Here is a 27,876-nt window from a genome sequence, read left to right on the forward strand (position 1 = left end):
TTATCATATTCCTCTTCTTCTTATGGGTAAAGAAAATGAGTCATGGAAGTAAAACCCATGTTTTAGAAGAATCATCCGCTAAGTACAGGCATACGTACATAAGCTTAGGTTATAATACAAAGTTTTTTTTTTTTTCCCTGTCTCCCCACCTCTTCCTTCCCCTCCCCTTCTAGTGAGTCCCTTCAAATAGGGACCCTTCTTTACATTTCTGGAAATTTACTCATTTCTATAAGGCAGGAAATTATGAAAGTTTCTGATATCTGTCAAAGTGTGCACTGCCTGAGACTGGGAATAAACCAAGATTAAGTTTTATTTACCTTGAGACCTGTTGATATCAAGCATCTCTCTTCCTGGATGCTGGTGCATTTTGGTATTTTTCACTGGTTTTATAACAATATGGTATGAATGAGACCTGAGACTAGGCTTCCAATCTTTGTGATTCACTGTAGCCAGAATGCTTCAGTTAGTCCTATACTCAAAAATCTTCCTCATTATTTTTATTATGTTTCTTTAGTTCAATATCCAGCTATACAAATCAGATGACCAGACACAGCTCTTCAGTGCCCCATTGCCTGCAGCCTCCAGCACTCACCTGGGGGGAAACCTGGCAGCCCCTGTCCTGGCTCTCCTATATTCAAGACCACTGTCTAAACAATCATGCACATAGCAAACAGTGGGCAGCATCAGTTCTTCTGTCAACAGTATTTTTTGAAGTGATGGGTCTAAATCCTTACCTTCTGCCAAGACAGGTACTTAAACAATACCCGTCTTCTTGGTATTCCTATTGCAAAGATTAGGTAGTTCCCTAATGGCACACTGTAAGTATTTATCATCAGTAAAGCTCAGTAAATTCTCTTCTTATCCATCTGCCCCTTGCCATGCATCCCACAGAAGGTATTCAGCATCTGCCTGTGATGTGCAAGCTCAGCTAGGCAGCAGTATACCTACAGTCACTGCTGAGATGCAAGTGATGCAATACAAGATTGTTTTGCCATTATTATTATGAAGGATGAGGCCTACCTTTCATTATACACACTAAAATATTAATTGCTTTAAAGGATGCAATCTCTAATGTTGCTGTCACTATCTTTTTTAGTGCAAGCATTCCTGAGATTTTGTTCCATGTGAAACAGTCCTCCATTGTACTCACCATCTCAAATTTATTTAATACCAAATATTGTCAAACTGCAAAAATGATGTATAAAGGGATACTATGATACATATCTTAGTTTCAGATGACAAATATAATAAATTGAAAGGAAAAGCTCCAAATCAGTTGGTCTTTGAATTCATTTTATTGTTCTCAAACTCTCTTGTCATAACTTTTTTAAAAAATAAATCATATGTAGCTCATAACAGGGTGTTATGACACTGCAGAAAATGCATGGAATTATTCAGTACACCAAGTACTAGAAAGTAGTAAGAAACTGCTGGAAACCTAAAAAAGTTCTGTTTTTTTCTTCCAGTCTCCTTTGGACAATATTCTCATGGAATTGTTTACTGTAGTGACAACTTTTATTGCTGTTATTGTTGTGCTACAGCAGATTATACTTGAAAAAAAGTCCCTAATGACAGTCCCTAATGACAGTCCCTAAGTGTTACAGGTTGAATTTGTGTGTTGCCCAGAACCTGCAGCTGAATTGTCCTTCCAGCAAACCACCTTCCTCCTGTCTCATGCTGCACTGCTTGCAAAGGTGAGTTATGTAAAAGAATTGGTGCAGAATATCCCCGCGCCTTCCAGGCTGCCAAGTCAGACTGGTAGCATGCTTGAGAGACTTTCACTGCAGCCTACCCACTACTCCTCACACACAGAAGGCAGACAAGGGGCAGCAGAGCTGTTGCAGCTTGGCAAGGAGGGATGGAGCTGAGGGGCAGCCACAAAACCTGCTTCTGCAGCAAGCTGCACCTCCCCAGCCATAACAAATCCCCTCACTTGAGTGCCACCGACTCCTTAGGACAAATGGTGAGCAGTGACGTGCTAAATGGACTTGTGCTAAAAAGCCTGTATCCTTTGTTTTTGGTATTTACAAAGAAAGTTACAGGATGGCAAACATTTTCAGGGTGGATACTACTAGTTGCTTCACTGATGATGAATTTTTGCCTTGAAGATCACTCACTGGATAACGTCATGGTGCAGATTTCAGTCCTCCTAAAGCCTAGTCTCCTTTTCTGGCCAATAAGTTGTCTGAATTAAATGGTCACTGTTGAAGAAATTATCTTTCCTGCTGTTTGTCACACAGGTGCCTCTCTCCCCATTGGCTGAGAGGGTTTCATTTTGCGGAGCAGACCTCTTCCGGAGAACCCAAAGGACAGCAATGCTGAAGAAAATGGACATGGTGCCCAACACCAAAGTCAGCCCCAGGTACATGTATCTGAGAAAGAAATGATCAGTCAGAGCCTATCTCAAAGGCAATGTACAAGTAGAATGCAGCAAGGGCATGATTATAGTTCCATGCAGTAAGTCTGAGTGAAGAACATGTTCAAGAAAGGTAGGAAGGTGATGACCCTGGAGATGAAAATATGACAGCTCACCCAGGTCAGCTACTTTGTGGACTGTGGACAAGAAAGATTCTCAGGCATTGACTAAGTTCCTTCTTCCCAATGTGCTTCAGTGAGAATAACGCTAATAATTCCAGGGCAATTATTTTTTTTGGTTGTCTCATAAACAGTATCAGAGATACCAAAAAACATTTGGTTGTATTTTTGGTTTTCAGGAATTAATGAGAGTTGCAATATCAACAATAATAGAATTATTCTGCTTTATTAATAATGAGTCATGAATGAGCTTTTGTTCTTTTCTTCAAGTTCTCAAAACAAGATGTTCTCTCTCCTCATATTTCTCCCACCCCAGAGTGGGGAACTCAGCAGCAACCCTGTCCTTTCTGTCCTCTCTTTGTCCTTTTATCACTGCAGCAATGCCTTTCAGGAATGCAGTTCAGTCAATTACTCTCCTCTAGCAATAAATCAATAAAGAGAGAAGTGCTTTATTAGCCTTTTGATAAGCCAGGCATGGTCTGAAGCGCCCTTCAGTATGGACCAGTGATGAGGTTTAACAGCCCCCTCAACACACACACTTAGCAGAGTTGCTAAGAAAGTTGGGGTGGGGTATGGTGTTGGGGTAGTAGAAACTTAAGGCTTTAACTGAGCTTATTTTGGCTAAAAATTAAATGACTTCCAGCTAGTATTGAAATAGCACGGACCAAAAACAGAATAAACCAAAAAAGAGTGCTAAAAACTGAGCATTATTAATTTTGCTGGTCAGTCTCTTTCATTCAAGATCAAATTTTAACCCAAATTTTCTGACAGAAATTATCCTACCAGTGCTTGCCATAGAAGTAAAGAAAGCAAGTTAAAGAACGAATGGAGAAGAGCAGCTACCTGAGTGTGCTGGAGTGATAGAGTCTACATGCTCCTCTTCCCCCACATCGTTTGCTTCCCCATTTCAGGCAAGTGGTATCTATTGCCACTCCAAAATACACCGGGGCTGGAATTCCAGCTGTGTGTATTTAATGAAAGAACAGAGGCAAGAAGATTACTTTCTAGAGTGACTAGTTCTGATTTAGATGCATGTTAACGTAAATACTAAATTATACATTCAAATTGCAATGATCCTTTGACAGTCTTTTCTAATTTAAGAAGTCATGCCTTGATAAGCATACTCCTTTGCCCAGATAAGCATACTCCTTTACTCCTTATGAAAAATCAGGATGGGGCCTAAAATGCAGCTGATCATCAAAAAGCCTGTTGAAGTCAACAGGAGAATCAATGCCATGGCTTGTTTGCCTTATCCTCTAGAACCACTCTGTAATGAGATATTTCTCCTTTGTTTAGAGCAATGGAGCCTGTTCAGTTTGGGGTTCATCCTGTGTCTCAGCAGGGGTGGGTGAAGAAGGGAGAAAGATAGTGGGGCTGGGAGCCTACAATGGGGCTACAGGTATTCTGCAAGTATCTTGAAATCCTACTGAGGCAAACCTATAGCCTACAGGAACAAACCTATAGCCATGCCTGTGGGTGATGAAATGGAAAATCCTTTCTTTGGTAGCTGAAGAAGACAACCTGGGGATCCAATGATGGCTGCTGGAGAAGAAAATAAGCCTAGAGGGAAGAACCTGATCTGCAAAGATGTTGTGAAAAGGGAACCAATAGCTTGTTTTGATTTCACTTCATCCAACTCAACCAGCGCATCTAAGTCTGCTCCATTTACATAAGCAACCTGCTTCTTGCTAGTTATTATTTTTTCTAATAAGACCTAGAAGATTTTCAAGTTTCCAGTTTATTGGCATCTCACAGCACCCTTGACCTTAGAGAAAATCTGTAGACAGCTTTACCACAAGGCTGCAGTGAGCTGCAATCTCAGGTACACTTGTACTTAGATTAATTCCCTCAGAAACTAATGAAAATATGCCTGAAAAATGATCACAGATTCTGAGCCATATTTTTTCTGTTGTGCTTAATGTTGAATAAGGAGAGACAAGAAGTAATTTTCCTCTTAGCTTCTTGGTATAAAGGATCACTTGCTACTTCTGTGGGTGTAGCAGAGTTTATTTTTACTAAGACGGTTATAGGAATTACAAAATCACAGAATCACAGAATCAAACAATGGTTAAGGTTGGAAGAGGCCTGTGGAGGCCATCTGGCCCAACCTCTGCTCAAGCAGGGCCATCCAGAGCAGGCTGCCAAGGACCATGTCCACGTGGCTTTTGAAGATCTCCAAGGAGAGAGACCCCACAGCCTCTCTGGGCAGCCTGTGCCTGTGCTCCCACACAGCACAGAAGGTTTGTCTGGTGTTTAGAGGGAACCTCCTGAGTTCCAGTTTGTGCCCATTGCCTGTTGTCCTGGCACTGGCCACCAGCAAAAATAGTCTTCCTCCATCTTGTTTGCACCCTTATTTCAGGTATTTATATACATTGGTAAGATCCCCCAAGCATTCCCTTCTCCAGGCTGAACAGTCCCAGCTCTCTCAGCCTCTTCTCATAGGACAAGTCCTGCAGTTGTACAAATGCAAAGTTGCATCCCTCCACCCCCCTTCCAATCCTTGTGACTAGTGACATTAAAACACATATAAGTATGACTGGACTTACCAAGTACTCTTACTGCCAGGGTATAGATACCAAGTGCAAATGATTTCAAGTGTGGTTTGATGCATCTAAAAAAAAAAAAAAAAAAAAAGTGTTAAATAAAGAATTGACTGTGGATAATTTGAACAGAAATAGAAAGCATGAGAGGGAAAGATATGTAAGTTTTTCCTCCTTGATGGCACCAACTTCAACAGAATCACATAAATATATAAATAATGTGATATATATACATAAAAATAATGTGATTAAAATCATAACAGAAACAAGGAATTCTAAATACCTATAGTCAATACCACATTTTAAGCTTTCAAACAAGACCAGCACTTTGAAGTTACTAACACAGCACAAGATTACTGGTTGTGAAATCATTTGTCATTAGCTAGTCCCTTTCAATTAAACATTTTCTGAAATTATGGCTAATGACCCAGACAAGTAAAAGGTATCTAGGCCCAATACTTTCCCTGCCATACGTCTAGGAGCAGGATCACACCATTTACCACATCAAGACCATTTCCATCTTGACATTTCTGGGCTTGCAGTGGTGGCCACCACAGACATCAGTCCTTATGACTCTCCAGCCTTGGGTAGGTGGCTCATCTAGAAGGGTGAGCATGGTGGGCAGGAGAACAGTTACTCTTCATGTCCATGCTAGCAATTGAGTGCATATGGAACCACTCCAAGCATGTTGTTTCACTCAGACTACCCAGTGCAAGACCTAATCCAGCAAGAGCCTGAGTACCTGCTTAACTTTTAGCACGTGAATGGTCCCAGTCACCTGGCTGGACTGGGACATGCTTGATATGTGTGGTGACTAACACATGTGAATCATTATGGTAACTGATGAAATGCCCGGTTGTCTCAGCCATCCTGTTCAGTATAAAAACAGGCTGAAATTCAGCTGTCACTTTGGATTTAAACATAGCACTTTGGGGGTATGGTCTATGTGCTCTGAAACAGGATAGACTCAGAAATTCATGTAATTGGGAACACCCCTTAATGTTAATAAAGTCATTGCAGAACTTGCTCTTTTGTTCCCCAACAGTAATGTTTTGTTATTTCCCAATGTAGCTGCCTGGACAGCAGTAAGAACCCATACTGTAAGTAATATTCAGGTTATCCTCCATTGATTTAGTAAAAAAGCAAAAGGACAAGAACCACATGTATGGAAAATGACACCAAAGTACTGACAGTCAAAAAATAATTGCGTGCCTCTCATTTTGTAACCCAAGTGCTTTGTTCTCCAATATCCTGTTATGGATTATCATCATGCAGTCTGCTACATCATGGTTTATACAGGCACCACCATCTATGCAGAAATTAATGTAAAATGATACTGATCTGGAAGAACAGTGTTTTGCCCTCTTACCTGATCATAGAATAATAGCGTCACAGAATGGTTTGGGTTGGAAGGAACCTTAAATCATCTAATTCCAACCCCTCTGCCATGGGCAGAGACACCTTCCATGGTGTCTCTGCCATGCTACACATGGCCATGCTACACAAGCAAGCCTCTGTCTAGAAGCCCTTTTAACCAAGTGTCCAAGTGTGAGAGCATAGAAAGGAAAAACTCGAAAATTAAACCAAAACATAGATTTGTTATGTGTTTTGTAGATTTTAGATATATATATATATATATTTTTTTTTTTTTTTTCAGATGGAAAAAGATGAATGTTCAAGCATTTGTAATACCTTTCCACAGAAACTGTAATTCTTCGAGACCCTAAGTGAGAGCCAAACCTTTCAGGGAGATCTGAGACTCCATTTTCACTGCCTAATCACCTTCTATTAATCGCTTGTGCTTAATCAACAGCTATCTGAATTCCCCCTTTTTTTTTTTTTCCCTCAGAAACTTAACATCTTTCCCAGGCTCCCTGGCAACTGTAATTAGCTTAATGCCACTAAAAAGGCATTTCAGAAAATGGCTGTCACTTGCTGCAAGTGTATTTCACTGATTCCAGTCATGTAAACCCCTAAAGTATATGCCACTAAATCTTACAGAATTGAGGGATTTAGCTGTATTTTGCTCCATGGCAGGTGCAACAATATCTGCTCATCTCAAATTGGCAAATTGCTTAAGTTATGGAATTTTATCAAATCTGACAATATGGAATAATTTTACAAACAGATAACTGGCAAAAATTAACTTAAATGAAGTCTGCATTTAGACCTTGGCACTATTTGTTTTCAAAGTTTTCTTTCAGGGAACAGAAGCACACTTTCACACAGTTCAGACAGATTTTCAGGGAAAGCCAGTCAGTGATGGACTTCAGGAAAGCAAGCATGAGCTTAAAATGGATTTATGCCCACAGGTCATTTGCAGAGAACAATAAAAAGAAGAAAAAAAAAAAGTGGATTGAACTTACGGAAATGTATTTTAGTTAGCTGCTCATCAGATTCTGATGCTTTCAATCCAGCAGAAAAACACATAACTTCTCAGTTTCAATTAAGTGGCTCTCAAAGTAAAATGAATTTCAACAGAAATAAAGACTACTGGAGCAGAACTACTAAAGCTGGTTTGCACCTTTCATATAACAAAATGTTTTGGATTGCTATCGAAAAATCTCTCTAAACTTTTCTAAATAGATCCATTAGGCAGTCAGTCCCCTGGGAGCAAGTACTTAAGTGCAGGCAACTCTGTGTGATTTAAGCTCTCAAGTCTTCAGCTACAAGCATTTCCTCCCATACATTTCTGCAGTGGAGACAAGACAGAGAGCTGGAGGTTGATCATGACAACAATAGTGCCAAGGCCCTTTGTGATACCACAGCTGTACATTCCCAGCAATGTGTTTTATTCATAGAAGGTAAACGTCATGTGGGGAGAAATGGGAAAGAAACCGAATCCCTGACCTCTTTTATACAACAAAAATTCCCGCTGTGCTAGGAGCAACCACAAGCTCTCAACTTGCTAATCATCCTCCTCTTGGTGCATAGTTTTAAATGGTGCATAAGCTTCAGTATACAAAGTCTAAACTGGATTTTAACATGATTATTCTTCCTGCTGTTACTCCTTGAAGAGACACCATGTGTTTTTGCAGTACTCAATGCAACATGCTCCACGGTGGGTGGGGAAAGCGGTGCAGTGTATAGGTTTAAAGCGTAAACCTTACTGGTGGTGTTTGAGGAGAGCAGTGGAAAAACATCCTCACTTCAACCATTTCTGTAAGTCTCTGTGTGAATATTGCTTCTGGCTCAAGGGTTGTGCTGGAATCACAGCTGAAGTTACATTTCTTTATTTAGTTCTTTCCATATAGTCTATATTCAGCCAGTTTTAGCACTATCTTTTACCATGCAGTCATAAAGACACTGGCACTGAGACAGTTCCAGAAAATTTAATTCAAAAGCAAAGAAAATTTTGGGGTAAGAAAGCACAATGACAATAAAGCTTATTTAGAGAGTATTTACTGTTGTTTTGTTTGAGAAGTAGAACATGCCCATCTGGAAATAATTTGGAGAAAGAAACTGAGAAAGAAAGCCTTCCAAGACATAGCAGAGCAGTACTTAAAATCCAAAATTTGCAAGAAGCTGACAAAAATCCAGATTAATCACTGGAAGTATTATATTTATTTTGCACTTTCTAAAATTAGTTTAAAAGTTTATACTTTGTGATGGGCAAATAGATCCAGCAGATTAGTACGTAGTGGAACAATCCCTTGGGAATAACTTTTAATAAAGCTGTGAATGTTACAGCAGAAACAGATAGATACAATTATTTATTTTTTTAATTTATTTTAGATACAAATCTGGGACATAATTACGTGGAATAATACTACAGATTTGAGAGGTGAGTGTATATGGAAAGTTTGGGTTAAGTCATCTCTTTCTACCTTGTATGTTGAAATCCATAGCAAATCAGGAAAATCACCTACCTATGAGTATACTAGAGAGCTACTTTCCATTCATGCAGCAGCCATTTAACACTGTTCTGGTAATGTAAAAGGCATTAAGGGAAGTGGAACTTGATATATATGAAATGACAGCTAGGCCTCCTATATCACCTTTAAAACTAGAAATGTATAGCAGGCAGAGATAATTGTAGTCACGTTGTATCAATGGTAGAAAACTCATTGTCAGATTATGAGGATGCCTGTTGATAAGTGAAAAAATAATTTAAAAGCCACTTCACATAGCTGAAAACATTTAACTCTACTAGCAAATGGAAATAGGTACAGTATCAAAACACCCTGAAAACATACTAGCAGAAATAATGATTGCTTACCTTAGAAGAAGCATGTATCCAGGTGTGCCACCTACTGACAAAGTATATGAAGTAATAACTGATGTTACCAGGAAATACAGAAACATTTTTGGACATTCATTTCCTTTTTGACATAGTCCCATCACAGCTGAGGAGCTTCTTGAAGGAGATTCTAAAATTCCTACACAGCTGCAGTTAAAAAATACCTGGAAAACAGCAGGTGAAACTGTATGATAGCCAAAGCAGCAGGGAAGTGAATGCTTGGGAACTGCACATCATACTTTTCCGGTTAGCCAAAAATTTAAATCCAAACTGGAAAAGATTTTTCAACAGGAAGGAGAATTTTATATATAAAGAAATACTACTTTTGATGAATGTATTTAGATTTTTTTTTTGTATGTGTTTTTGGTAGCCAACAGCTAAAAAAGCCTCCTACATTCTCTGCTTGGGATTTCTACAGGAAACAGTAGTTGAGAGAGTTTTGAACATGGATGATAGATTGCTAAAAACCTCAGGAGTTTATGTCTGGATGAGATGTGCCTTACTCAATTTTAGTTTGCTCACTCTGACAGAATTATTTATAATAGGAAAGTTACCACATCACATATAGAAATGAAAAGCTCTCACAGTGTTTTTCCCACTTCCGTTGGATGCCTGACAGCCAGCGAGACAAGCAGAAACATAGGTAATGCCATTTTCCCCACAGATGGGATCCCAGTCATTTTGGGAGCACATGCAGTCTGAGTTGCAGTCTGAGAACAGGCCTTGCTCATATCCAGACATCTGCTTGGTTCTGTGGAAAAAAGGAATCATGATGATGTTTTCTGGCAGATGTGGAAGAAATCATTATCAACTCATAAGTTCTGCTTTCTGCCAGGTGCACCTGGCCAGGCCTTGTGTCTTTAGCCCATTACAGTGTTGTCTCTTCCTATCCACACAGGAGGGTAAATTCTTCTTTCTCAGTGATCAAAAGTATTTCCTCACATGACTATTTCAATATCACATGCCTACTGTGAGATGGTAATTACTTTATTAAGGGCGGACAGCTAACAATTTCTATTCATGCATTTTCTCATATTTTATAAGATTGCAGTTTTCTGATTTTCTGAGGCTTGATGCATTTATAACAAAAAAACTGGGGAAAAAAAAAAGAAAAAAGAAAAAAGAAAAAAGAAAAAAGAAAAAAAAAAAAGGCTTGATTATTCCAGAGTCAGAGAGGGGAGTGAGTTACTCTTACATCACTGCAAAAGTTGATGGGGAAACAATCAGAATGGTATTTATCCAATGGATATCCAATGGTATTTATCCAATGGAGCTGTTACGTTGCATGACAGTTTTATCTGCACCTTTAGCCAGCTGCTGCTGAGCTCAGCAGCCAAGCAGCTGCTGGGGCTGTAACAGAAGGGCTAGCCTCAGGTGTACGTCATAGATAATGTCACAGTTAATTCATGAATACTTAAGTTTGGAGGCTATTAAACATCATGGGTTGTTCAGCAGCATGCAAAAGCAAGGAACAATTAATTGAATCTCACTCCCCTACTGAGCTCCTCATGTTTCCAGGAATCTCTAGCTTGAAAGGATGAGTCCCATGGCAATAATAATTAAAAAGTAATCAGAAAAATAATCTGCACTTGTGGCATAAAACTCTCTGAGTTGAAGGCAGCAATTACAAATGGATTCTGACACAATGCCCAATGGAATAGATGGAATAGTTTCCTCCATTTTGAATCACATTTCTGGGAAGCATATTTAGGTCAGTCATTCTTTTTTCAACAATATATATTTTGTGGAATACAATGACCAAGGAGTTTGCTTCTCAGTAGCACTTTATGCTGAAGTTTGCTCTTCCCAGCATACCCATGGTAGGACATGGTCAGTCCGGCCACATCTGAGTTCTCACAGCCCATCGCAAATAAAGAGAGGAGCAGCAGGTAACCAAAGAAAGATGATCCCAGGGAGAGTTTTGCAGCCCCTAAAACACTGATTCTGAATTTCTTCATGATCAGTCCCCCAGAGAATATGCCAAAGGCCACAGCAGGAATGTTGATAAGACCTGAAATTAAACAGAAAGAATCTGTATTAGTGAATATCGCATCTCTAAGGACTGTCTTCCTCAGCCACAAAAACAGCAGCAGTGGTAACATGAAAAAGCAAAAGATTACACATGTTCAAGCTGGGCCATTTATTTATTTATTTATTGTTCAGATTTGGATTGTTCCTGCGAACATGCTGGGACTGCTTTTAACTTGTTCCTAGGGAAATGCAGCTTTGCCAGTTCTTTGAGAGACAGATTATTATTGATCCCATTTTATATAAGGTCTAGGCAATGATCTTCTTCTTTCTTAAGCTAGGTGATTTTCTGCATTGCTAGTTTGTCAGTGGAGGTATCATGTAGTGTTAATTCCAATATTCTTAGTGTCATTTCTCATGAGAGGTGCTCCGGGCTCAGAGAAGTTGGGGGCATCATGCTGCTGAGGGCAGCCAAGACAGCCAGAGTTCCTTGAGGCATAGATCCTCCCTGGGGCCCCATCTGAGTCCTTCACTATGGAGCAATAGCAGGAGCAGCAAGGGCCATGCTCTGGGGCTGTCCCACTCTGAGAAGGTCAGCTTCTCTTCCCTCATCCACTGGCAGGAGGAGCCCAAACTCCTCATTCCTAGTGGGAATTCCGTTCTACCTAGTGTTAGCGCGTCTGGAGAAAGACCTACTTTTTCTGTTTTTACTGAACCATGAAACCAGTGATCTCCTAGGGAGATCTCCCAAGAGGGAGAGAGCCAGCAATATGCCATCTTCTCCATACACAGGACATTTAGTGTATTCCTCCAGTTTTGTTTGTTGAAATGTTCCCTTGGGTGAGTGTTGCCACAGCAAAAATATACATACACCCTCTGGGCAGTCTTCTTGTAACAGGCTTCAAGGAAATAAGCGAAAAGGCAGCGAACACATAAAATAGGGTGACCATTAATCCTTACTGGAACAGTTCTGCTTAAAGCAGCGTCCATATTGATAGACATGGACAAGACCAAAAAATAAATCTCTTCAAGTACATGTAAAAAAGATATAAATAGAGAGCACTGTAAAAGAACCACACAGTCAAGCACATTAAATTCCACTTGCACGGGGATATGTATGCCTTTTGCAGCTTTTAATTCATGCTGACACCTACTGGTGCTGAGTTGAGTAAGCATACAAAACAAAAGCAAGTACAAAAGCATAAATGCATTCAAATAGCAAATGAAGTTGATGATTTTTTATTTATTTATTTATTTTCCTCAGGGGGCCAGAGGTTTTGAAACATGATTTAAAATGACTTGATTAATATACAAGATCATGACACAGGACTCTAATCTCCCTGCTAGGAAGTGCACAGGGATACCTTGAATTTCTCTCTCAAGCCAGTGTTTGATCCATCTGCACGCATGGAAAAAACAGTGCTTAGAAGAAATGTATGCTTGATGTTAGGAAAAGCATTTTTTCCATCTAGCAAAACCATAAGTTAGTACCTTGGCAAGCATGAGAGCCTTGTTCTGTTACTGCTAACTTTCAAGACACCAGCATTTTTCAATGAGCAAGATTTCAAGAGCATCATTTTTCATCTGCACGCACGTGGAAATTATACTTCAGGGGATTTCAGAAGTGGCATTCAAAGTGCAGCATATGTAAATGAAGAGTCACTAGATAACTGCATGTGGGTGCCCTATCCAAACACTTTGATGCTGCAGCTTTTCCTGTCCTCTTTTGCTTGTAAGAGAAGACTCTGACTGATTGTGAGAGCTGTGTACACCAGAGGACACACACCCTGCTTGCCCATTCATATGCACCCCTTTCATCCATACATCTGTTTCATAGCCTTACAGATCGCTCTACTGCTTGTCACTGGCTTCATGGAAAGCAACACTGTGTACATATTTAAAGAAAGCCATACAAACACAGCAGGTACCCTTTTATTTTCTGGTATGTTCCTTCATTTGTGACTAACAAAAAATGCCCTCTTCGAGAGCCCAGCAGGTTTTTGGTTTTGTTACAGTGCTTCAAATTGCTCTGACAGTTCTGATATTCATCAAATAGATAGTGATAAAAATTGCAAAAACAAAAAGAAAAAATAAAGAAGGGGAGGGGAAATAGGTACTGATAGTACTAGCAAGCTCTCAGCTTTCTTAGCAAGAACAGATTGAAAAAGAAAGGAAAGGGAGGAAGGAAAAAACCCCTGCTGCAGGGATGGTGACTCAGCCAGGACCCTTCCCTAGCCAAGCCATCATACATTCCCTGTTGGATATAGTCCCTATGCTTGTGAAATCAGATGGATCTTAATCCTCACTCAGTTTGCACATACCTGAAAGCTTAGCTCCAGAAAATCTGTAAATACAATGAGAAGTACTGTACTAAATGTAGGGATTGTTTTCAGGACTTTTTCTGGCCATTGCCTATGCTTGAAGATTTCTCCTTGCTTTTAGGGGTGCTGTGCCAGGAAATTCCAGCCTCTATCTTTAAAGAATTAACATAGCACAATGGATCACTACAGCTTTTCTGCACATATATACCTCCGTTGCCTCGCAACTAATGCTGCTCTGAAACACAGCAGTTCCCTCCATTTTGGATAGATGTAAACCTCTTTGCTGTCTAATGCTATTGAATCACTGGACCTCAGAAACTGAATCCAAGATTGCAGGTTCAACAACTGGGTGGTGAAGTTCACCATCCTGAAGGCATCCTCAACAAATGGCCACCTTAATGCCCCAAGCTGATTCTGCAATTAATTGAGAGAGGTACCTTCCTCCTATGGGTCTGGCAGAGCAGAAGCTCAGTAATGCTGGCAGAAGCAGCATCTCTCACTCTTGTGCCACGTGGGGGTTTTGGGAGATCAACTTCCAATAGGAAAAGGATCCTAGATAAAGTTAATTCAGAAATATCTGTTTTTCTTTTACCAGCATTGCACTGAGATAATGTTAATCTTTTAACGCATGTATCATGTGATCACTAATATGACTTTAACTTCCTTTTATTTAACACCAACCTCTTCAGAAAGTAAGAAATCACTGTCAATATCACAGCTACTTTATGGTCAGTCCTTTAGCATGCACTGAGTTGATCTTCATTTCGTTGAAATAAATGGGGAGCCAGCAAGGAAACAGATCTGTCTGATGACAAATTTATGTCAAGTATTTTAAAATGAATTTTCTTTTCAATTTTTTCTCTTTTGATGTACAGACATTTCAAATTTCCATTAGAATGGTAAATAAAGTATCAAGTTGTGCAATCTTTTACAGTAACACTTGCATAGATAAACTCAGAGCAAACTAGTGCTAAAGCAGAAATGAAATAACTTATATTCTATAAGCTACTACTTAAAAGCCAGATAAAGAAGGAGAAGAATAAACATAGCCTCAAAAGCACTTTTCCCTGTGTGTATGTATACACCACTCCTAAAATGTCCATTTTTAGGGTATCAAGAAGCAGAGATAGCATTACCTATAACAAAATTAGTTTTTGAAGATGTTTGCCCATACTGTTGCTCAATATATTTTGGCTTATATGTCACCATGCCAATTAAAGAATTGAAGTGAAGGATACTTGCACACAAATACAGAATGTAAACTGGATTCCCAAAGAGGTTCTTCAGTGATGGCAAGAAGTCTGCAAGACAAAAGAGCAGAAATGACAACCAGGCCAGAGAGAGAATAACTGCTGTGAATAATATTTCGTAACCTTCCAGAGGAGGACTGCAGGATATTTCAGAGAGAATAAGCAAAGTCCTGTGGTTCTTGTAAGAGTTGTGTTTCTAGATGGGGGGAATGGTGGACCAAAATAATAAGAATCAATTTTCTAGAACATCCATCTTGTTACAGGTACTTTCTTTTGCTCAGAAAACAGGCAGAGTTGTTTCATTGGCCCCTCAACAGCCACAGCATCCTTCAGCTTAATTTGGGAGTGGAGGTTACTATGCACAGCTGACAGTAAGCACAGATATATTGAGTTGTGATTTCAAGTATTGAGGGAAAACAGTTTTGGCAAAATAAGACCAAGGAAATTCATTTTTGTAAAACAGCTTTTGTTAAAATAACAATAGTCTCCTAAAACAGTGTCTGGTTTGTGCCCATCCTTTTTCTGATCAGCTATTGTATGTATTCCATAAATGGATAACCATAAAGAAAAAGGAGGTTTAGCAGAAATTGAGATTGTTACTTTATGATGTCCCACATCTGCAACAGCTCAGATCTGTGAATATTTTTTGCTGAGTTTCATGAGATTTGGTGCATCAATAGCATAATTCAAAAACTTGAAAGTGAAGAAATTTGTTGTGCAACAGCAGGTCTAGAGAACAATTGAGACCCTTTTTGTGAATATTAATTAGGTGGAGAATGACACCCAAGGGAAAAAATAATGTTAAGGCCACTAAACAGTATAAAAATTAGTGAGAGAAAGACCCAACAGTGAGGACAGAAGCTCTAGTGACTTGCCTTTTGCCATCTCACCAATCTTCACTTGTTGCTGATAAGATGTGTGTTGTTCCTTGTTATCCTCAGTGATGAACTTCGACTGCTCAGAAGAGGTACTGGAATCCTTTCTGCCCTCTGGTTTTGGGAGGTGTTTGGGCAGGAACCAGAAAGGGATGCCAGCCACAACACTGATCGCACCTGCTATTAAGTAACCCAGCCACCAGGCTCCCACCCACTGCACATCCTTGTGAGTTATTGTTAAGCTGTCTGGAGAAAGTCAAAAAAAAAATAAAAATAATAATTTTAGGGAATGTTTTCTGATAACTAGGAAGGTAGTTTTGCAGGGAGTTTCTCCAGAGGAGTCTGTTCGCCTGCCTCTAGATTTAGCTGTGTGATGTGTCTATGGGTGTAACAAGAGTGCTTGAGTGATTGCAGAGAGATGATAAGGACTTGATGATTCCTGTGACACATCAGTGGCCTGTTCCTGATGCCATGGGGTCCCAGACCATGCTGCTCACACACCCCCAGAGAGGCTGCAATGACCAGGGCATGGAATGCTCTGGGTGACCACACACCTGCTCCCACCTGGGCTGTTCTACATAAGAGTTACCAGAAGGAAAAAGTTGTGTGAAGAGGAAGGCAATCATGAGCTCTGGTACTCATTGTGGGAGACCTATTTTCTCAGCAATGGTGGTCTGTTACAAAATGAATGCAGACAGCTCTTGGCAGGATCCTGAGCCACAGTCCTGCCTTCTCCTGGTGCCTATTGTCTGTCCAGAGCCTCCTCATCAGGGCGTCTCCTGGGGGTCACCAGCTGTGGATCTGGGCTGAAGGAGAGTCAGACCTCCTACTTCTTCCACACCTGTCCTTGTTGCTAGACTTTTCTGTGTGAGGCACTGATTTGCTCTCATCCATTTTACCTTATAAAGTACCCACTTTTCCCTTATCCCTAGGAACTAGATAGATATTTCTTTGTCTAAAATACATGCCTAAAATAGGTATATTGGAGCCTGACTGATTTTTTTTTTTTTTTTTAAATCTGGGTTTTCTGACTTACCAAGATCTACAAAGCCAATGTCAACATAAAGTTTGGCACATAGGGATCCAAGAAGAAAGCCAAATATTGGACCTATGATTGCAAGCGTCTGTACGCAGCCTGTAATAGAAACCAGGGGACTGTTATTTTTCTGAGTGAAAACGAACATTTGTTCTTGCTGCACATAAAAACAAAGTACAATGTGGTAGGTAACAAGTGGGACAGTCTTAAAATGATGAGCCAAAGTATTCTCTCAGGCATGTTAGTTACTCAAGTTAGAACTTTTACAAGAAAAAAAAAAAACAAAACACAACACTTTTTTTTTTTCCCTTGTTATCATCCAATTAAAGAATGAAGGTCAGACCAAGGGAAAAAGCGCGGAGCTTAACGGCCTAAACTCAATAATAATACCAATCTATAACCACTATAAACACTTTAGCTGGCTAGATTAGGTTGTGGTGGACCCAGCACAGGCTGAAAAATCACTTTGGTTTGGTACCCAATACTAACACATTTCAATACATGTTAATGCATTTCCAGCCTAAATTTCCACATATTCTAAATTTTCAATTTTGATTTGGAAATCTGGTAGGAATGAATCTTTTACATAGAAATTCTGAGTTTTTCCCAGACTGTAAACTTTCTGAAACAAGGTGCTGATGGACAAGGACTTTCTGGTGATATTTCAGGTGAAAGTGCAGAGCTCATCACACAATGAACACAACAAAGAAACACTGACACCAACTTCTTCAAGCCTCAGTCACTATTGGTTGTAATCCTACCTCATTCTGGAGGTAAAGTTTTGAGTGCCTGATGAAATTCTATTTAAAATGCTTAAAAGAGTACATGTTTTTTTATCACCTTCCAGAGAACTGAATGTGCACAGAGGCACAGCAGTCCACATCCAGAAGAATTAGGAAGATTAGGGTAACAGCAGGAACCTAAGGCCAAATTCTTTCCTCAAATTAAGATAATGGAACTGTGCTAGTATGATTAAAAGGGGACTTGGTCCCTTGAGCGTACATGATTGTTAAATAAACTTTAATATTGGAAATAATGCAAGCAAAACAATCAGGGCAAGTTAATTCAACAACACTCATTCCATTAGCCAAAATTACTCTGTTTCCTCTAGGGAAAAATCCATTAAGAAAAACAAAACAAAACAGTGATTTATTTACTCTACCAATGTATAAGGCAGCATCCTCTTCAATGGCATAATCATCAATGTATGTAATTCCCAAAGGCTGGATAGGAGTTTCACCTATTCCACGTAGAAGATTTCCCAGTAAAACATAGATCCACATAGAAGAGCCTGCTTCTTTTTCACATCCTGGATACATCACAAGAGAGACAACAATTATGTGTTTTTCCACAGCATTTGGACACTGAATGCACAATACTTCTAGTGTAGGAAAAGCAGTGATTATTAAGAAAAATGTTTCGGAGCATTTTGTTGTGGTGGCCATGGTTGTGGTGGAGTTTTAACCCAACCAGATTGAGGTGGACACACACTTAGTATGAACTGCTTCAAGCAAATTGTAAAAGATATTAAAAGTCATCCAGTTTTAAAAATTTCTTACTACATCCATTTTAGAAACCTCTTGCACTTGATTTTAACCAAAACTGGGATTTTCTAATGGAAAAAGTTGGGAAATACTGATGATAACAAGCTGCAAGCCACATCTAATCCAGATCCAACAATCAAAACACATACACACATTTTGTGGTCCAGAGAGGGTCTGATTTGCTCATCTGTAGCTTAGTCTATAAATTCAGCCTGTATGGATGTCATGCCCAGACATCCAGGAGGAAGGCTGTCTCAGCTCCAATAAGTTGCTGCCCTTCAGCTCAGGTGGGCACCCGTGAGGAGCTAGCTCAATGAGCCCAGAGGGATGGGCAGGCAGGGAAGGAAATGAGCAGCTGTGTCTGCAGTCTGGGAGATGCAAGTGGCTATTTCCAGTGGGATGAAGACCCAAAGGCACATCTCATGACAGAGGGAAGACCAGAAGTTTCCTATGCCACCATGGGACATCATCTGGTATTTCTACAAGCCATGAAGCTGCAGAAAGGTGTTGGAGGAAGCAGCAAGGCTGAAGGAAAGCTGTCAGCCTGAAAAGACATCTTAGCAGTATGCAGTGGCAGTTATTAATTTACTTTCAATACATTTGTTTCATCAGGTAGATCTGGATTTTCTCTGGGGAAGATCTTTGTTTCCCATTTATTTTTTCTTGCATTCTAATAAACTATTGCTTTAGAGCTTGAAAGCCTTTTAATATGTTTTATTGTGCTTTGTGCTTATCGCAATATGCAAAAGAGATTGCTCTCACCTGCATTTATTTTGGCTTGAAATTTTTCCAAGGCTGAGAGTGGAGTTTGGCTTTTATCCTGCAAGCATGGAGAGATGCTAACAGTTGAATTCATGGTAGAAGGAAATCTTTCATATCGATATCTGTTTATAAACAGAAGTTATTTTTTACTCTCCCAACTTATAAAAAAAAATAAATCTGTTGCTACCATGGAAGAGAGCACTTGAATACAGCACATAATGTAGATTTCATCTGCATCCAGTGTTGCCAGTGTTCCTTTTGGTTTGCAGGGAATAAATGGCACTTAGTTCATACCGTGGTAGTACATGAAAATTGTCCTTTTGGTTCTCTCTCTTTCAAAGTGATGTATTTCAGTTTATCAGGCACTTTGCTCGGTTATGATATGTGAATCTGTACTAAGAAATTATCAGACAGTGAGGGCATCCTGTGGCTTGTATTTAACACTGTCTTCCTGATGTTAGTCATCACTTCATCAAAGCTTCAACAATTCTTAAGCCATGTCGAAACATGGTCGATCAATTGAGATCATAGACTAATAAAATGATACATTGAATAAAGCTGAAAAAAACATATGTTAAATTATTAACTCTGCTGTAATAAAATTTGTCTTTGTAATGCATATTAAATTGAGTAACCACATCTGCATATGCCTATTTCTATGGGCCTTTTCACGATTAATGCCTAAACAACTCAGTGAGCTAACATGCAGTGTGCATAGCCCAGCTGGAAAATACTGTTCACTTTGCACTTACCGTCCCATGAAGAACTGGGGCATTGCAATTAGGAATGTTCCCGCTGACATAATTAAGCAGCCTGCTCCAATTATTCTTGGCCTGTGAAGCTTCGCTCCAAAGTAGCTTACAAGAATTATAGTTAGGAGGTTCCCTTTGAAAGTACAAAAGGAAAACTAAGTTTTACAGCTTTTTGATAAGACCTCCCCCAGCAAAAGTATTCCTAGTGTGGAGCATATACAGCCATTTCAGAAGGAGAGGGCTGATTGCATGGGTTTGGTGCTTCAGCCTCTTTCCAGGCATCCTTAAAGGAGCCCAATATCTTCCTTATCTTTCTTATCTTCCATGATAAGAAAACCATAAACTTTTGGAAAAGCAACTGGAAAAGACAAGAGGGATTATGTCAGATGATAGAGTGCAGCAAACCTTTATACACAAGCTAAGATTTCATTCCCATGAATATCACAGTCCATTGAACAGCCAAGAGATAAATCCAGTAATCTGAAACAGCAAGAGATGATGTCACACTGGAAACCTTAGTACAAGACTGTACAATGAACATAGATTACAGTTAGAGTTTTGTACTTCTACAAAAGGAGAGAGAAAGCTAGAATCTTTGAAAGCAATTTAATACTCGTTCAAGAGTTAAAATGTATATTAACCACCAGCTAAGCTTATCAAGTCACAAAATATTTAGGTCTATGTCGGATTGCTTATGTTAGCAACCCTATCCTATCCAATGTAATCGTATTGACAGTCATATAATTCTCAGGTGAACCTTGCTTGGTAGTCCTAGGAGATTCATACAATTCATGACAAATTTCATCACTATTTGTTTTCTTTCTTTTTCCTGAAAACAAAAATGGATTTATACAGCACATACCAATTTCAAAACTGCCATCAATAACGCCAACCAAAGAGGAAGGGATATCAAATCTTCTTTCTATTTGTGTGATAGTACTTTTTAGATAACTTCCTGACAGTGCTTTAGCAAAATAAACAAAAGATAATGCACCAAGAAATATCTGTGAAAGAAAGTGACAGTGATTAATATCAGGCAGTACAGAATGCTTCACTTCATTAATTATTTCTAAACCATTCTACATTTCCACTTCTTTCCCACTTCTTTTTGCTGACAAACATGTCAATATTCTCCTACTCTATGAAATATGCTTGATTGCTTATTTATATAGTTACTATTAGTTATAACAATTTATACAGATCTTGATATCCACCACTGCTAATTTCAGGTAGATGCCAAGGTTACTGATGAAGGACTGATACATATAGTGTCCTCCCAATCTCCCATAGCAATAACGATAAAGGTAATTATTAAGTGGGGCTTGGCAGAGAGAGGAGTTGGTTTGGGGGCATTTTTAAACATAGTCACAGGCATTTGGTTCCTACTACAAACAAGGAGACTGAATTCATTGCAAACAAAATTAACCGTACTCCAAAAGGGCACTACATTCATTTAAATAACTAATGGCTCATAGTCTCTGTGACAGAACTAAATTTAACCTGATGTAACTCCCCACCCTGAAGTGCATGTAGGGTGAATGCAGGTCCTCAGAGACCAGAGAGAGTTCCTCTCCAACAGTGCTATTGCCTAATGTAAACACAGCTTTACTAAGTTTACTAACTCTAGGGATACTCACACACCATGCAATTGATCTTGGAAACCACATTGCCTTCTGCCTTCAGATGCAGGCTGGGTTGACTGAATATGTATGTCTGCTCTTTGCCAAAAGTGTTAAAAGCCCTAAACTCAAAATTAAAACACAAAGTAATGTTTGGTATATGGAGAGGCCTAGACCCTTGCCCTACTCTTTAGGCCTGCTCTCTGAGCAATCAGTCTTTCAGCAAGCTGGAGCCCTGGAACAACTTCCCCTCCTCCAGTGCAACACGTCTTACAACATCACAATTGACAAGGCACGTTGGTAGTGATACTGGCATCGATGCTGAATGCCAATTCTTGTGTCAAGGTTCAAAAATATCTTTGTGTGACATTCAACAAGTTTTTCTTTATAAAGAGATGGTTATTTCCCTTTCAGGAGCACTTGTGGGTAAATAGAATCTCATTTTATTTTCCATGGTGATAGTTCTCAAACAGCTCTCTAGTTAAAAAGATTGCCATAATAATTTATATTTTCTTTGCATTTATGCTGTTGGATTTTAAATAGCAATGTGAAAATAAGTACAATTTTCCACATGAAAATCGTACAGGTTAAAGTAAACTTCAAACGTCTCCATCTCCCTCTGGCACATGTTTTTTCCACTGTGCTTGGAGCTGTCCCAGGACGGAGATGGAGACCTCATGCAGTGGTGGTTGCTCCTGATTTAGAGCTGGGACAGAAAGCTTCATAGGATTTCACTTTTTTCAGTCATCTTTGAATAACGGAAAGTAAAATATTTCACCACATCTTTTTGGTTTATAAGGGCAATTTTACCACATATGAAGGCTGTTGATTGGTAAAGCACACACACAAAAACAAACAGCAACAGCAACAAAAAAACACTTGTTGACTCTGCATGTTGTTTTTGTATTCTAAAGGTTAATCATATTAGTTTGGTTTCCTGCACAGAAATAAATTTCCTGCACAGAAAAAAATCTGAGCTGAAATATTATTGGTTTTCTATTTTTGGATCTAATAAGCTGATTCCTGACTGGCTAATCAGTGACTGAAGTTTTATTCAATGAGGGAATCGGATTATCATTGCAGCAAATGGAGGAACAATGATAAAATTACTATTGTGCTACAAATTTGATTAATACAACTCATCCACTATTTCAAAGCAGGATCCCAATTCTGGGCCTTTACAGGAGCAGGCAAAATCAAGGAGGATACTCAATAATTAATATATATATACATATATATCAGTTGTTAGACCATTAAGCTGACAATATCCTAACTGCTTTGCATAATATATAGCTTCAGTTCAACTATTGTTGAACTCAGTGACTTTATTGGAAGCTGGAGCAGAATCTGCAAATGATTTTTTTTTACAGTTTAATGTAGCAGTGAAACTGCTACAGTTTAGTTTCAAATTCCTCTCATGCAGAACTCATTCAAATCAGGAAAATTATAGTAACATAGCAGTCAGAATGTTGAGACCATAATACAAATATTATTTTCCAGAGCCCAGAAGACTACCATGGCTACAATCTTAAAAAAGCAATCTGTGCTAACAGCTGTCTGTGGTATCTGGCTTCTGATACTATGTTCTTAACTTCAGAAAAATAGGATGATACAACAGGATCAGCATTGAAGATCTCATAACACCTAAGCCTCAACCAACATTTTATATTTAAATATTGCCAAAACTTAGGCAAATACAGATAAGAAGTAAATTTTTTGTGGCTTTGAAGTAACTTCAATAGCTTTGTACTGACTCACCAACACATAATCACAACTTAAAAAGGGTTATTCCAAAAATAAAATAAAATAAAATAAAATAAAATAAAATAAAATAAAATAAAAATGAGGTTTTCTAAGTCCCTACTAGATATTCAAAAACTCTTACTCTACCTTTATACCTCCACAACATGATTGTTTCTCCTTGGAAGCAGAAGATTCAGATTTGAATGAAGATCGGTCAACAGGCAGGATTGTGTTGTTTGAGAAATATTGAGCATTTTCTTTTGGTGAAATTTCCATAATGGTATACTCTGCCTCTAAACCAGGAAACATGAAGAACATTTTAAAAGGACATCCTATTAGCTCAGCCTCATAAGCTTGTCATGTGACAGCAACACCCTGCTGTACTGTTTTCCCAACAACAGCAATTATCAAACTTCACAAGAGAATCTGACCCGTGCACTGGATGTTTAATTATGGAAATTTGCAATCCACTTGCCTATAATAATGAAGATTAAACCATACTCAGTAAACTGTTTTCATCTTCGTTTTCGAGCTATCATCAATGTGATTTTATTGAGCATTTGGCCAAGCATCACCAGCAGACTAAATAAGGCATTTTAAATAACATTTCTTGAATCTCTATGTAAATTCACATTTCTAGATGTGACTATTATTGCAGAGATTTCTCAGAGTTGATCTCTAAATTTCCTATATATGTGGGACATTAAGTAATTAGATCAAAGGAAATCTAGCCCTGTTAATGAGGGACTTGAATTGTTTTAGATTGAAACATTAGCTCTAATCGTCTGATCATAGCTAATGAGTTACACAAGAATAAAGAGGTTTAGTTCCCTTTACCATTTCAGATAGGGCCTAAAGGCTCAGTGGTTTTGTCAATTGTTACAGGAAAAATGTGAATTTGCTTCTTTGCAGGTAAATACAAAGAAGTAAAGAAAATCTAAATACTGCACTTTGAGAACCAAAGATATCAGTAATTCTTAAATCTCTACTTACATAGTACATTACTTTGGTTTTAGTTTCAATCTCTCTAAATCAGGTCTGAAAATATTTATGAAATCAACTCCTGTGCTCACTTTCGAGCAGCATTATGTTTTATAGAACTGCTGGCTGAAAATAGGAATAGAAGTTCCTATTCTTTTATGTTTATCTAAAGCACAGATCTTACACAAATAAGATACAGGTATGGTTTTAAGAATATATATATGTGTATACACACACACATTATATACACTTGTATTCACGAATTCCAAGGTGTGTACAAGAGGTACTTGTACTTTCACAAATGTGAAAACAACAAAAGTGTATCTAGACTTTGTTAGTATATAGGCAAGGCAAAAAGACTGAGATAAATCAGGTACCAAAATTTCCAGTGAGAATTCTCTATGGCATCCGATGAAACAGAAGGTAGTGACTGCATGTAAGAGAAATAACTGCATTTGATACTGCCACATCAAGGACTGTAATGCTTTTCCTTGTCAGCACTAATGAGTATACAAATATTTTTTAAAACAACAATAACAAAAGAAGGATGGTTTGTGCTTGCTACAGAAAACATATGAACTGTTCCTACTCTACTGGTGATGTTTGTGAACTTGGGAAAAATTACTTTGCATCCCCTTCTCACAGACTTTTACAATGGAAAATGACAGGATACACCTCACAGAACTCACATGAGGATAAATTAATTCAAACTTGTGAGTATGGGCAAGACACACACATAAGGTATGCTGCCAGGTAAGCACATGAAATAATAGCTTCTAGCTTACAGTTTGAAATGCTCTGCATATTACTATTACAGCAATCTGGGGATGAAAAAAAAAAAAAAAAAAAAAAAAGAGAGAGAGAAAGGAAAACATCTGAAATGTGGTTGGAGTTAATTGTCTTTATCACTGAGCAAAGCAATAGGCAACTTGGGAAGGTCCAGCAAAATAGCATGGGCCTGCACAGTCTCCTCCACTGCACCCCATATACAGTGACGGACAAAAAGAGAAATGCCATGGAGGTGTGGAGATCGAATGTGACACACCTGAGTCTGACCACGTCATGCAAGTTAATGTGTGATGCTTGACTGCATCAGGCCACACTGACCTGGTACAAATCATGAAAGGACAGAGAATCAACAGTGGTGCTCAAACAAGACTTATGCTCAAGAGTATAAACAAATTATAAGAATTATTACAATTTATTTTGGCACTCTGGGTGTCAAATAGAAATGTCCTAGGAAGGACTGATAGCTGCACAAGTTTTGTAGGTTTTACTTGTAACTATGGTACAGCCTTACAGAGGACAATAGTTTTCTGACCCGGAGCAACCTCCGACCTTGTATCTCAGAGCATCATTCTAGATGCTCTAATAATATCTCTGAGCGAAGCTCTTAACACAAAATGGAGAGCAGTGTAAAGGGCCCAGGGGTACCACAAACCACTGCAATGTTAGCTCTAATATTTCCTCTTTCATGCAACAAGTATAAAGATGAGTGTTTCACTGACCACAAACTTGTCTAGTGCTGCTCAAACACTTTTTTTGGTTCCACTGATACTATAGCAACAACCTTAGCTTTTTGCCCTGTCTTCTTGGACACCATATTTTTCCAGTGTGCCATGAAATCTGAAGACAGTTAATCCATGTCAGCTCTTCTATCCCAGATGTGGCAGGAATGCTTGGAAAGAATAATCCCAAACAGTGGCACAACATTTCCTTGTGGTCAGGTTTCTGGACCAGTTACACTGATAATGACAAAGATCTGGAGTTCAGCCTGCACCACTCTCCTTGTTTAAGAAAGGTCCATTTTGTTGACAATACAAGAGAAATGCAGTCACCAAATTCAACCCCCTCAAGTTTACAGAGCTAAATTAAAGCATCCTGTATCTCGCAAACTTCATGTAGTTCTCCCCGTGAAAATCTATGTATGTCTGTGCACACTCAGTTGAGATGAATATAATCATACATTCTTTACTTGATCTATTAATGACTGCAAAAGTGTTTATGTATGGATGTACATGCACATACACAAACATTTCTTAAAGCTATATCTATTGGAAGACAAACTCCTAATTGAAAGGATATTATTATATGGATTAAGTGTATTCTGTCTACTCACTAATAGTTTAAAAGTATGACCCGAGCAACAATTACCTTGGCACAATATTTAGATTTAGATTTGCTATTTATTTTTAGTAAGTATGTTTACTATGTAATATGTGCAATGATAAAAATATATTCATTGGCTTTATGTGTCCTTATTACTAAACCTGCGCACAATCTTCCAAAATGTAGGTTTTCTGGCAGTAAAAGTATTCAGCTCTTTCATAAGCAAGAAACCATATGGTAAGAACAAAACAAGTTTACCAAAGCACAAACAGTTATATGTATACATACAGACAATGTATTTTCTCTTCCTTCAACCAGATACCCTCTAAGAAGTATTTCCAAATTTCCTAAGCATCTTCTGAAGCTTACTCCGAAGTCTTCAAGGATCTCTGAAGATATTTAGTAAATGGATCTTCCATGGATTAGTCTTTCTAAATCCATTTTGTAACTTTTACCAGAGACTAAGAAAGTATCTTAGGAAATGCTTCCCTTATTTAAGGCTGCTCTTCTCCATAATAGTCAAAGAAGAGTAGGTACATAAGTGAAAACAGTGCATAATTATTCTAATGCATTCTGTACTATCAGCCACTATCAAATTAGCAGAGGTTCTCTTGGACACAACCAAAGTAGACATTATCAAAACCAGAAATATTTTATTTTCTGTGAGGATAAGGGTGGGAAGAACATGGCATTTTACCACACTTCTGAAGAATCAAATAAAACCATGTGAGTTCCACCTTAAAATTGCCTTTTTTTTTTTTTTTTTTTTTTTTTTTTGGGGGGCGGGGGGGTGGGGGAATACTGAAATAAATAAATTGGGCGGAATTGTATCACCAGTCATTCTAATGGGAATGGAGGTCACTAGAGCAGGTGCTCTGAAGTGAAGGGAGCTTTGCAAACATTGTTACGCTCTCTACAGCTGTGTACACCCCAGCTGGTGACACTGTCTGAAGGACCACTACATGGTCACAGCATCTCCCTGCTCATCACCAGAGCTCACAGCTGGAGTACTGATCCCTCCTCGCACTTCTGGCTCTAGCCAGCCAGGGTACAGGAGCCCCCTCCCATGGGATCACTTCCCATCCCATTGAGAGCAGGCTCACTAGCTCACCTGTGAGACAGCTCGGGCAGCAGTGGCTTGTACCCTTCTGAGGGCTGGCATGTAGGGCTGTGCTGGGTGGTCAGGTCCAAGGAAGAGACCTTCAAGCATGCATGCGGTGGGCTGAGATACCACCAGGCAGCTCCCGGAGTGCCTTTCCATTCATTCAAACTCCAGGCAATGAAAAAAGTCCTTCCCCCCATTGGAAACATGTCTGCTTTGCAATAAGCCTCCTTAGACATGCCTTTGTTATGTGGCAGCCCACAGGCATAGGGGCTGCACTTGCTAGACTAGGTGACCACAGGAGACAGGTACAGAGACATCCTCTCAAAAAGGCAATGCAACTAAGAGAAGAAAAAACAAATCTTACCTGGCAGCAGAAATCTCCACAGCTGGTGCCTACCCTTTTTTCTAGGTAAGCTCCCTCTACCGCTTACACCTACCCATACATTCATGCACACGCTCAGGTCTGTGGTGGTTTTACTGTGCTAGGCAGCTAAAC

At 39.0% G+C, this 27,876-nt stretch overlaps 1 protein-coding gene across 3 annotated transcripts; it reads right to left on the reverse strand.

Annotated features, from left to right (window-relative positions):
- Window positions 1-918: 918 nt before the first annotated feature.
- Window positions 919-27,876, reverse strand: SLCO1C1 (solute carrier organic anion transporter family member 1C1). 3 transcript variants are annotated; one of them, XM_084506422.1, is made up of 15 exons: window positions 27,745-27,876; window positions 23,333-23,478; window positions 20,686-20,827; window positions 19,824-19,956; window positions 19,072-19,193; window positions 17,928-18,074; window positions 16,766-16,864; window positions 15,730-15,975; window positions 14,741-14,905; window positions 11,131-11,326; window positions 9,901-10,066; window positions 9,295-9,479; window positions 5,082-5,146; window positions 3,379-3,496; window positions 919-2,372 (listed from the first exon to the last, which is right to left on the reverse strand). In XM_084506422.1, exons 1-15 carry the CDS (start codon window positions 27,827-27,829, stop codon window positions 2,150-2,152), a joined length of 2,238 nt encoding a protein of 745 aa, XP_084362548.1. In that variant the 5' UTR covers window positions 27,830-27,876; the 3' UTR covers window positions 919-2,149. The 3 variants fall into 3 exon arrangements, with proteins under 3 accessions (XP_084362548.1, XP_084362550.1, XP_084362549.1); XM_084506423.1 differs by lacking the exon at window positions 3,379-3,496 and having other exon boundaries at window positions 2,224-2,372; XM_084506424.1 differs by lacking the exons at window positions 19,824-19,956; window positions 20,686-20,827 and having other exon boundaries at window positions 19,072-19,129.

The sequence above is a fragment of the Aythya ferina genome (genome assembly GCF_964211825.1).
Source record: "Aythya ferina genome assembly, chromosome: 1".
Lineage (NCBI taxonomy): Eukaryota > Metazoa > Chordata > Aves > Anseriformes > Anatidae > Aythya > Aythya ferina.

Excerpts from the sequence above, each read along its gene's own strand:
- SLCO1C1 (XM_084506422.1), bottom strand. The coding sequence starts at position 27,829 with ATGAATGTATGGGTAGGTGTAAGCGGTAGAGGGAGCTTACCTAGAAAA. Across the intron at positions 16,865-17,927 it reads GGATGCTGCCTTATACATTG|GCTGCGTACAGACGCTTGCA; the intron begins GTAGAGTAAATA and ends TTTCTATTACAG. Across the intron at positions 11,327-14,740 it reads AAAAACTAATTTTGTTATAG|GTCTTATCAACATTCCTGCT; the intron begins GTAATGCTATCT and ends GTTTAATTTCAG.